The sequence below is a fragment of the Chelonoidis abingdonii genome, chromosome 10, assembly GCF_003597395.2.
Source record: "Chelonoidis abingdonii isolate Lonesome George chromosome 10, CheloAbing_2.0, whole genome shotgun sequence".
NCBI classification, from domain to species: domain Eukaryota; kingdom Metazoa; phylum Chordata; order Testudines; family Testudinidae; genus Chelonoidis; species Chelonoidis abingdonii.
The window spans coordinates 30923056-30935154 of NC_133778.1; the positions used below are offsets into that span (position 1 = coordinate 30923056).

Genomic DNA, 12099 nt, shown 5'->3' on the forward strand with positions numbered 1-12099 from the left:
AGAGAAGCTAGGGACGTGGAGGTCAGCTATGCCGCGCTCCACAGTTCCAACGACCGACACGGCGGTAAGAAGGAACTGAGGAGCGGGCGGGCCGGCAGGGGTATATATCACCCGCCATGGCGGCGCCACTCTAGGGGGCGGCCTGCCGGCCCGCTGGAGTTGCTAGGGTAAAAGTTCTTCAATGAACGTGCACGCGCGGCGCGTACACCTACTGGAATGGATATGAGCAAGCACTCGAAGAAGAACCAATACCTTTCCAAATTTAATTCTCTCTAATGATAGCTAATAACTACTGTTACTCAATTAAAGAAAAAGACATACTATTTGAGTTTTGGGTTTTTTCTTTTCCGCCTCACCATGCTTCTTGTTCACCACCTCTTCCAGCTTTTTCTCATCCCAATTATCCATTGTATCTAGATATAAATAGTAAAAAAGTTGGTTTCACTTACATCTCAAATTAAACTAAAATGCCAAACCTCACAATCAAACTGCTTTGGATTCTGCAGTTTAATTGCAGTAAAGGAAAAGCAATACTGTCAAGTTAAGATTCTTAATTATGATTTAATAAAGAGGATTTTCAAAGCCTCACATGCTTTTATTTAAATCAAAAATTCTTTGAGAGCATTTTAAAGAATTTACACCTCTTCTGCCACATAAACTCATGTCCCCCTGTCATTCCTTCCCCCCCCGCCCCCAAAAAAAATAGAATCTGAGATTCTATGTCTGTGTTGAGTGGATTGGGGGTAAAAAGGAAGGAAACGTGGAACAGTGGGTGGGATGGTGCCCAGGAAGGAGGTGGGGGAAAAATAGTTCTAACAAACACATGAGAGGCTGACAGATATAAGTCAAGGCAGGAAGTTCTTCATCATCTTTGGTGAAACACAAAAAGCAGCCATTAAAGAAAAGAAGCTATGAAGGGTTGGAACACTAACAAGAACAATGAAATCATACGTGTGGTCCTGGTGCACCACTTCAGTGTGTCAAAAGGTTAAAACATTACCAAGCAGGAATAGCATACAACATTGTGTTAGTGCATGACAATCAGAAAAGAAAATCGACCCGTCTTAGTGTAGCTCTCTAACCCATGTTGAGCAAAAGTGCAAAGCCAAACAGCATTCTATTTTCAACTGATCAGTGCTGATGGGAAATTAAGCCACAGACAGAAGCTTCCCAAGCAACCTGAATTTAAAATACTGTTCATACACATTATGCTACGGCTAATAGCATATGTGCAAAAACCATAATAAGTTGCAGTTCATTTGCTTTTTCTAAAGCCTGGCTATCTTTAGAAGCAATTGGAATTAAAAGGAGCCAATTCTATATGACTTGCCACCTCTATATTGTAAATACCCCACACCACCAGAGTTTAAGGACTGCTGCCCTGGAGCACACTGTCTTTATTATACTAATCCATCAAAATATGGACTAGAAAAAATTCTCTTGCAGATATGAAGTTAAGTGACTTTTCTTTTTTAAAATCAATTCAATATTATTTGTATTACCAACCACCTAGAAGTCCCAGCCATAGGCCACAACCTGATTGTGCGAGGCATTGTACAAACAGAACAAGATGACTATTGCTGCCCCGAAGTGCTTATGAACTTATCATTACAACTTTGGCACCAGAAAAGTATGTTGGCAGTTATTTTCCAGGAGGAACATACCTTTTTCAAGATCTTCATCTCTTGCATCAATGTAAACACTTCGTTTTTCACACTTTCTCTCCAAAGACAAATCATGAGAAAACTTGCACTTATCTCCTTTGGTGCACTGTCCTTGCTTGAAGAAAGCACAAACTACTGATTTGGGATCTGCACCTGTGTCACATGAAATTTAGTATTTTAGTACTCTTTCCAGGCAAAACATTTTAAGTTGCATTTTAAATTATTTACTAATTTTTTTCAAAAAGCATTAACACAACATTTCAGTTTTTAAACACCAAACAGTAGAGCATTAAATTCAAAGTTAATTTAAAAAAACTGGAAGTTATTCACAGTACAATTACCATCACTGACGTCTCTCAGTGTACTTCAATACCACTACCAAGCTGCTGTCTTTCATGTACGGTATGCTTCATACCTACTTTGTTGTTAGGTTTGTTTTAAATGTCCAAATTTAAAGGCATTTTGATATTTAAGAAAATCTGGCACCAATGTGTGGCTGATGTAACGCATGTGACCTACTCTTAGCTTACTACAATAGGTACTAATTAAAAAATCAAATTCACCTTAAAACTATCAACTGGGTTAATCAAGTTTCTTGTACTTAATTCCTATATTGATTCATAAGGCATGATATTTTCAGTGGCAACCATCTAGCTCCAGTGTAACACAGTTAATGGAAATGTCAATCATTTTCACAGGCACTGAACCACTGCTATGGGACATATTACTATAGCAATGAAACTACTAGGATTTAGTCTTAACGAGGCAGTGATGTTTATGGTTAGGTAGGTGTCAGGCAAAAACAGTTTGATTTGGCCAATGATCTGATCTGATACCTAAGGGCTAGTTTACACTATACAAGCTCTGCTGATAGTTACATTGGCACATTAGATTATAGCTCTATTGGCAGATTCCCCTAGTCCAGGTGCAGTATATGCCAACAGAAGAAGTTCTTCCTGCTGGTATATTACCACCAGCTCCTCAACCAAAGTTAGCTATGCAAACAGAAGCACTCTTGTTGGCATAGCTGCATGTACACTGGGGTTTTGGCTGGCACAGCTAGGTCAGCTAAGGGGTATGGTTTTTCTCACACCCCTGACCGACACAGCTATGCTGAGAAAACTTTGTAGTATAGATCTAGCCTAAGACACAACAACCATGACTGTTTCCCCACTCTGTAAAATGGGGATAATGGTAATTTAAAGTGTTCCTTACTTATAAAAATAAAATAAACAAACTGTTATACTTTTACAAAGAAAGAGACACCACTGAACACTAAGGGGCAGCACACAGAGAATGAAAACTACATGCAAGGCTCACAACTGGCATGGAGCCTGTAGAACCAGTTCACTGCAGCCTCTGGAACAGGGACAGCTTTAGGGAAGGACAGCGCTAGAGTGAGGGCACTACACTCTAGCAATCTCCAGGGCAGAGAATTGAGGAATTGCAACTGGCTCTAACAGCCCTCCACCCCGACTCTACTGTACCTAGTAAAAACTGGATGCAGCATAGAATCAGACTGCCAAGGTTAATGGAGAAATCTCCATTGAAATTAGTGCAGATTTCTGTACTTAGATGAATGACATTATAACCTCACAATGGTTTTATTTGTTCACAGAATGGAATTATTAAAATAAAAAAGTTAGAACTGCTTGCTTATAAATAGGAAAACTGACATTTTAAATACTTTTTTAATGTGAACTACATAAAATACCAATATAATTATCTACAAACTAAAATGTTACATTACTCTTAGTTTACCTTTACTAATTTTCTGGGCAGCAACTACAGGTTTGAAGAGTTCATTTAGTTCCTGTAATTCTTTCTTCTTATCATCTTTCTTTAATTTCTTGTCACCTTCAGCTTGAGCAGCCTATAATAATCCCAGATTTGAAGTAAAGGATATTTAGAACCATGAAATTACTCACAATCTGTACCCTACAGCTTCAAAGATAACATAGCATGCAATATTAATTATATGTCATATAGAATGACAGTCACTGATTTAGGAGGTGTCAGCATTACTCTTTTCCTAATATTTCCTTGTATTATTGGCCAGGGTGCACTACCTAGCAAATGTTAGGAAGAGCTAAAATACATTTCAAACCGAAGAGAGGAAAGAAAGTAACAGCTAACACTTTACTAGGGCTAAGATATACTAATATGATTGAAGGACCCTTTTCTATTTTTGTTCCATATTTATGGAATAGGAAATCAGGAAATAAGTGTCATTGCTGGCACAGGACAGCCATCTTCTAGCAAGACTCTAGCAAATATAAGCTATCACAGTAGAGGGATAACTGAATTAAAGACCCAGTGCCAACGCTCAGCCCAGTTACTCATGGCTAGGATTAACAAAGGTAGAGACTCTACTATTAAAACCCTAAAATATATGTTTTATTCTTTCCTTTTATGTGTATCAGCAGCAGCCAGCCAAAGAGTCTGGCTTTGAAAGTCTTATTCATTGCATCATCTAGCCAATTTTTTATTTTATTGTGTGCAGTTCTTCAGCATTACAAGGTTCTGTTAATAACTGATGGTGTATATGGCAAGAAAGCTTAGTTTCATTTGAATTGTGTGTGAGGAAGAGATAATGAATAAAGGAAAAAGGGAAAACTATGTCTATGACTACAAGGGAGACACTGTGAACCTGCCTCTCCCTTCTAGTAGTTTAAAAATCAAGTCCCCTCATCATAAGTCACTGTTACTTAAGCTGGTAGGAAAAAAAGACTTATACCCCAATACCTGGACCTGTGCAGAAGAACAAAGACATGGGAAAATAGCATGTACAATTAATTAGTTTTAGTACACCTGACTCTACTCCCAAAGTTGTTAATGGGACTTTATATATAACTATTTAAGGATATAATTATGCTCCCATTATTATTAGCACTAATAAATATTTATATTATGATAGTGTATAATGGCCCAGTCAGAACTGAAGTCAATGGTAAACACTCATTTGAAAGAGTCATTCTCTTTTTTTCAGTATATTGCCATTCAGGCTCCGCAGCCTGGATGCTACCATTATAATAATACTTCCAGGCAGAGGCATAATTTGATGCAATGCAGAATTAAAACCAGGTTCCCCTCGTCCATAAATGATGCATGAGATAGCTAACTTTCAAAACAGTTATAAAGGTAAATTGATCCTGGGCTAACAGTCAACCTAAGAAAGATGCCAACTTATTTTTATAATTTTGATTTCTAATGACATTCAATGTAGAAAAGCCTACTTCAATCCTATTTTGCATCTGATGGATGAAATGGCACCTCCACACTTGTCAACTATAATAAAAACCAATATGTTAAATGATTTACTCTTTGAAATTACACACTTATTAGAGTACCTTTGTTATTCTGAGAACAGTTGATCAGTATCCTCTTTATAACAATCCTTAACTTACCTGAAGTCTTATCAGGTCTTTTTTTCTCAAGACTAAATATATCCAGGTGTTAAAAAAAACAAAAAAAAACCCCTCTTCCTCATAGGTCAGTTTTTTAAAACCTTTTATCATTTTTGTTGCTCTCCTCTGATCTCTCCAGTTTGTCTACATTTCTCAAAGTGTGACTCTCCCAACTGGACACAAAAGCTTCAGGTGGGGGAGTCACTCATCTGCAGTAAGTAGAGTGGGACAATTATATTCTGTGTCTTACTTAAAACACTCCTATTATTGCATCCAGAATGATATTAGCTTTCTTCACAATTGTACCACACTGTTGCCTCATATTCAATTTGTGATCCACTATTACTGCCACACATTTGCTACATAACCTTCACTGCCTAGCCACCTCTGATGCTTCAGCTGTTAGGATAGAATGGAGGGAAAGGAGCGCCACTTAGTTTCACTTTTGTTTATAATTAGGTGGCAGTTATTTACCTTCAGGTTTTCACACAGTAGCGCAATGATATAATGTTTGGATTAAAAGCATTCCAAAGGAATGTTTGCTAATCCTGTTACTACTGGAAAGCTTTTTAAATATGGAAACATCTTTACTAGTTGAAAGGTTTTATAAAAAAATGTATATTAATTTTTTTTCTAGATTTGGAACTATGTTATCCTTTAACTAGATCGGGGTCGGCAACCTTTCAGAAATGGTGTGCCGAGTCTTCATTTATTCACTCTAATTTAAGGTTTTGCATGTCGGTAATACATTTTCACGTTTTTAGAAGGTCTCTCTCTATATTATATAACTAAACCATTGTTGAATGTAAAGTAAACAAGGTTTTAAAATGTTTAAGACGTTTCATTTAAAATTAAATTAAAATGCAGATCTTATCATTTTAGTGCAGTGGTTCTTAACCTAGGATGCACATGCACCCCCTTGGGGTGTGAGATGCCCTTTCTGGTGATGCGAGACATGCAAGATTTTTTTAGAAGGTAAATCATCGAAAATACAAATTAAGCACAGGCACATAAGTACAACTATTTTGTTTCATCAAACCTATGTATTTATTAACATTATACATGTTTTAACGATTACTGTAATATACAAAGTTTTCAAGTTTTCAAGTTTTTGAGCTAATTGTAGTGTAATTTTTTATTAGGGCTGCAGAGCACTGGGACCAGGCCAGGAGCAGACCCCTGGGCTGGCCACTAGTACCCCAGGCTGGCAGGAGGGCTAAGCAGCTCAGCCTGCTGCTGGTCTGAGGTTCTGTCCGCTGGCTCCTGCCAGCAAGGGTCCTGGCCACTGGCTCCACTCAGCCTGCTGCTGACCAGGGGTTCCGTTCACCCAGGCAGGCAGCGAGCTGAGCGGGACCAGAGTCAGGACCCTGGCTGGCAAGGGCTGGCGGCCAGAACCCCAAACTGGAAGTGGGCTGAGCGGTTCAGCCGTTGCCAGCTGGGGGCCTGGAAAAAATCAGCTCGCATGCTGCAGGTTGCCGACCCCTGAACTAGATAAACATTAACTTAACAATAATGACAAAGAGAATTAGTGTCTGACAATTAAATGGCTATAATTTTTAAAATAAATTTAAACCAACTGAATAAATTAAAATCGTGCTAGCAAAAATACATTAGGTAAATAATAAAACTTACCTCAACAACATCTCATTACAAGTCTATATGAGACATTATGATTGATAAAAGATAATTACAGATTAAGTGCTTACCTGTCTTGGATTTTGTTGACCAAATTTAACTTGATGAGTCACAGCCTTGATAAACTTCTGCTGTTTTGCTCCTTTCTTATTCTTTAGACCAAATGTTTTGTCCTAAATTAGAAGAGATTTGTATAAGTGATGCTTCATCTACTGGATAGTTTTATGAAAAGTTCAATTTAAGTTAAAACAAAAAATTGCTGTTCCTTTCAACTTATCAATACCATTCCCATCCTTGATTCCCCAAAGCTACTTTGATCTGAAGAACAGAATGGGCTATATTTAGTCTTGCATTGGGCAAAGATTGAAGGTCTCAAATCAAATTAAACACTAGCTCTTAAATTAAAATAGATTTTTTCCATTTTAAACAAGCCATGTTATTCTCAAAGGTAGCATACAGCATTCAGAAATTACAGTTAATTCTTTGTTAGTCAAGAAAGAGCAAGAAGAGTATTTAAAGATTTAATTAAAACAAATTAAAAAGCCCTATGGCTGTAACTTCCAGTTCAATAAGTGTTATTTAGTTTTTGAATGATGTAATCTAGTCATAACATCAATAATGAGGTAAAAGTCGATATTTAAATATAGAAGGCCTGCATGGAGACAGCATTAAAAGAATTAAAAAAAACCAAAACGATAAAATAAAGATACCTCAACAAGGTTTTGGTAAATTAAATAATCTATCTTGATAATGTATCTCAATCCAACAGGCAGTTCTGAATGACTGAACCAATAACAGGATGTAGCAATAGTAAAATTAACAGCATAAAATCTTACATTCCATCTGTCAGGCTCAGTTTACCATGTGAGTTGCAAGTCATTTTGAGAATCAGCTCCAAAACAACTCGTATTCCTTTATTTTCCCTTTGGAGATTTCTGTAGTAACTAAAATCAACTTTACAAATCTGTAAAATCTATAGGGTTTTTTATTTAAAAGATTACCTTGCATTACACACACCTTTAACTTTGACTTGTGGGACAATATTATTCCCAAGTTCAACGTGTAACACAAAATAAAGAAAGATGTTGTCTATTCCAGTGGTTCTCAACCCAAGGGACACTTGCGGCCCAATCAGCACACAGCTGCGGTCCATGTGACATCCTCAGGGCCATACATGTGTTATATACATATAGTGTGGAGGCAGCCCACATAACATATAGAGAGCTGCATATATGGCCCACAACGTTGACAAGATTGAGAAACACTGATCTATTCTATTGAGAATGATACAACAGAAAATAGACTAAAGCGGTACTTAAAACACAATACTTTCTGGGAACACCAGTTTCAAGTTCTGGGCAGCAAAAAAGGCTTCTCATTTAAATGCACTAAGCTATGGAAAAGACAGAAACTACATATATGACCTTAAAATGAACTTGGAGGTTCTGCTTATTTCTTTTTTCATGAATGCCATGGAATGGCATTTTTGTAAGTGCAACAGTTGTCCTAGGGTGTCCAGCCAAAAGCATTTCCCCCTTACTGCTGCTTTCTGTTATGGCAAGGTGCGTTTGTCACTTGCCTCTCTCAGAGGTGCTGAAACAAAGGGTCCTCCAAATTAAGTCATAATGTCTTCAATTTATCTGAATATTTGTGCCCCAAGATTTTGTAGAACAGCAAAATATCCAAATAATTCTTTCTTGTCCTGCATTCTTTTAACAAGTTTTCTTTTCCATTGCTGTAGTTCCTCTCCCCATCTATCTTCCCTATGTGACCAATGTAAGATACTATTAGTGTTTCATACTGTAACAGCATCTGTTGAAGAAAAGGCACCTGCTTTCTGTGTGTTCAATCCAAAAAGTTGCTGAGTATCTCCGATTCCATGGCAAAAAGTGTCTGCTCACACTCCTCTGAAGCAATTATTCTCCCCACATTTCCAGTTTGTTTATGGAAGGCAGATCTTCTATCTCAGTTCCATTCAAATTTTATACAAAACCTGACAACTCCCTTTACACTCCTATCTGTGGCATTTTTCTGTGACTGCAATCTCTAAAGCCTATCTTTGCCTTGCATTTAATTCTATTTATTAGAAGCAGAAAAATATTTTATTGCTAGTCACTGAATAAAAAAAAAAGTCACCCAAATGATAACATCTTGGTTAACTCAATTTGGGAAATGTTAATAGAGAAAAACACCTAGCAAAATAACCAAAAATTAAATAAATTAGAAACTGGTTACTTTTTATTGAAAACACCAAAAAATAGTTCCAGTAGTCAAGCTCACGAAGTTTTACATACTAAACCATCAACAATAATGGATTAGTGAGTTTTCAGTGTATATTTTTAATAATTTGTTGCTTTGCAATGAATGTATAGCTTTTAAATACAACAAACATAAAGCCTGGTCTACACCAGAAAGTTAGGTTGACGTAAAGCAGCTTATGTTGACCTAACTCTGAGTGTCTACACTAAAATGTCACTCCCACCGATGTAAGTCACCCACTACATCAACTTAGGCCATGACTACACTATCCTTTATAGGGCAAAACTTTTGTCACTCGGGGTGACAAAACAAAACACAGCCCTGAACATTCTGTGCACAGTGCTATGTCAGCGGGAGATGCTCTCCTGCCAACATAAAACCAGCTCAATGAGCAGTGGTAGCTATTATGTTCTCTCCCGTTGGCATAACGTGACTACCCAAGCACTCTTGCAGTGTAGACACTGTGTTACTTACATCGTCTATTGGCTGCCAGCCTCACATGGGCCTGACAGCTGGGGCTTCCGAGTGGTGGGGCTCCAGCTGTCAGCCCAGCGGTGGGGGGGCTCCAGTTGTCAGTGCCCCTCAATGCCCCAGAGAATTAAGTTGGTGGACGTGCTCCTGGTGAGGACTCACACAGCTGACAGTAGGAACATAGTATGGATGTTGACTTAACTTACGTACATGTAATTTTGTAGTGGAAACATGCCCTAAGTTATGAAAAAAGAAGACTGATTCACATGTGGCATTATTGCCTCATTTTATATAATGAATGTCCCTTAAATACACCATTACTTTACATGTACTATCATGTTTGTGATCGCATTTGAAATGTCAAAGATAACATCTGTTTTTTCAACTATAAAATAAGAGTCTTTGTGGACTAGACCTCTCCTATAACTGAGTTTAGCCAGAACATTACTAATGCAGCAATCAACACTCCAAGATAATGATTAAAATCTAAAGTAGTTTAAGGAGTGTAATAAAAAAGAACAATTGTTTGAGAGTAGTTTGTAACATTATATTTAAAAGGAAAATTGTTAAGGTATCTAAGTCCCAAATCTAATGTACCTGACTGATCTCCACTCAGTTTGCTTAGATATTTAATTTTCTATTTATGCTCTTTCTTCCCCCCAAAAAAGTCATATTTTCAGCATTTCAGAAGATATTCACTGACAAGGAATCCCAGTGACAAATAAGTCTGTATAATGTTACAAGTTTTATTAAATAAAATTATAAACACTGACATCTGATAATAGTCAAGAATAGTTTTATGAATGACTTACACTATTAAAGGACCAACAGAGCACAAAATATTGCTACCTGATCATCTTTAATTTATTCAGCCTAGATTTGCTAAATAAGTATTTACCCAGTAGCTATGACATCAGCTGACATTAGGCCCTGACACAGGAGACCATAGGCCATGTTATGCACTGAGATCCACATACAGAGTGATTTGATTTGACTGGCATTGCAGACATATATCTGAAAGAGCTGAGCCCTGCAAGTTTTCTAACACCTGTCCTGTAACGTGTTAGAATAAAAACTTTGACCAACCCATCTTCAGGCTGAAAATAACCGACCCATGTCTATTTACGGGATCCAATGAAAAGAGCAGTTAAAGGGCCACGGACAAGCAAGCAATGCGTTAACAGATGCGGCTGGTGCCTTGGGAGAGGAAGGGCGACGGAGTCCCTTCAGAGGCGCCTCCATACCTGGTGGCGGCATCTACACTTTTGTTTTTAAACTTGTTGATTTAGAAACATTTTCATAAAGTTGTTTCACCCAAAGTGGCCCCTCGGAGCCATTTCCCCGGGGACAGGAGAGGAAAGGGGGAGATGAACTACGCTTCTAAGGCAATCTAAGGTTGTTGGTTTAAGGCTCCCCCAGAGGACGTGGGATCAAGAAAGGGCCCGAGACGCCTCATCCCGGGAATGGCGAGGGGAAGGACAGGAGCTGGCGGTGGCAGAGGGGGAAGCAGAAGGGTGATGGGGGCTGGATCGGGGCCGAGGAGCAGGGACGGACGACGGGTGCGGTGGACCGGTTGGAAAGGGGCCGGACAGAATACGGAGGCGACGCGGGGACACACCAGAAAGGTGACGTGAGAGAGACGATTATGGCCTCCCTGAGCTGCGGCTCCGCTCCCCACGCCCCATCGCGACTGTGAAGCGGCTCAGAGAGCCTGGCCACCCCGGCTCCTCCCGCCGCCGCCCCCCCCCTCACCTCGATGATCTTCTCCTTCTTTTTCTGGTCCGCCTTCTTATTGGGCCCCGCCGCAGGCGGCGGTTTCTTGGGGGGCATCTCGGGGAAGGGGGCGGGCCCCTGTCGGCGCTCGCTCGGGTCCTCTCGGCGCCGCGGCCGGAAAGCGCGCCGGGGACCGAAGGGCCGTAGCTCACAGCCAAGCAACGGAAAAAAAGCAAAGGAAGGACTCAGTTTACGACAGGCCGTCAACGACCGCTCCCCCGAGGCGCGCGACGAAAGCGGTTGCGCGCGCAAACTGAGGTGGGGAAGACCATGCAAAAATATTTCCCACAATCCCGCGCGAGCGAAACCCTCCAGCGAGGACGGAATCACGTGACGGGGGTGAGGCGAGGTTACCGGTGCCGGGTCGCTGCTGAGGGAACGGTCGGGGGCGGGACAGAGCCTCGCGCTCTCAGTCTTGGTCCAGTGGCGGCAGAAGCAGGTTCCCAGCCCGTGGAGCAGGGACTTTCCGTTCCGCAGGCGCACCTCGGCCGGGCCGGGGACATGCCTTCCCCACCCCTTCTTGTGTGCTGACGGCCCCCAGGAACTGGCGCCTGGCGAGGGCGCTGGGGTGTAGCCACCGCCAGCCCAAACAGACCTGGCGTGGGAGCCAGGTGTGTGAATCAGCACCTGTAAGGGGCAGGGCGGGGCAGAGCGCTATACCGGCCATGTATGAAATACATGCCCCTTTCCCCTCAGTCAGTAACGTGCGTTTACAGCAAGTTCAGCTTCCAGGTGAAGTGCTTAATGCCTTTCCCCAAAGCCAGACTAGCTGCCGCAATGACTTTTGGAAGAAGCGCATATAGGGAGAGATGGACAGAGGGTCACATTCATAAGGGGATGTAGGGAAAGGGGGATGGAGACAAGGCTGAACAGTGAGGCACGTGGCCTGG

General features: G+C 40.5%; 1 protein-coding gene across 1 annotated transcript in view; it reads right to left on the reverse strand.

Annotated features, from left to right (window-relative positions):
• The window catches only part of ZC3H15 (zinc finger CCCH-type containing 15), a 22620-nt gene extending 11164 nt beyond the window's left edge, over positions 1-11456 (reverse strand). The window contains exons 1-5 of the mRNA XM_032791259.2: positions 11189-11456; positions 6778-6879; positions 3426-3537; positions 1665-1817; positions 322-413 (exon numbers count right to left, since the gene is read on the reverse strand). Of these exons, the coding sequence (XP_032647150.1) occupies positions 322-413; positions 1665-1817; positions 3426-3537; positions 6778-6879; positions 11189-11266 (537 nt within the window). The 5' untranslated portion in view covers positions 11267-11456. The remainder of the gene's footprint in view (positions 1-321; positions 414-1664; positions 1818-3425; positions 3538-6777; positions 6880-11188) is intronic.
• Positions 11457-12099: the final 643 nt, after the last annotated feature.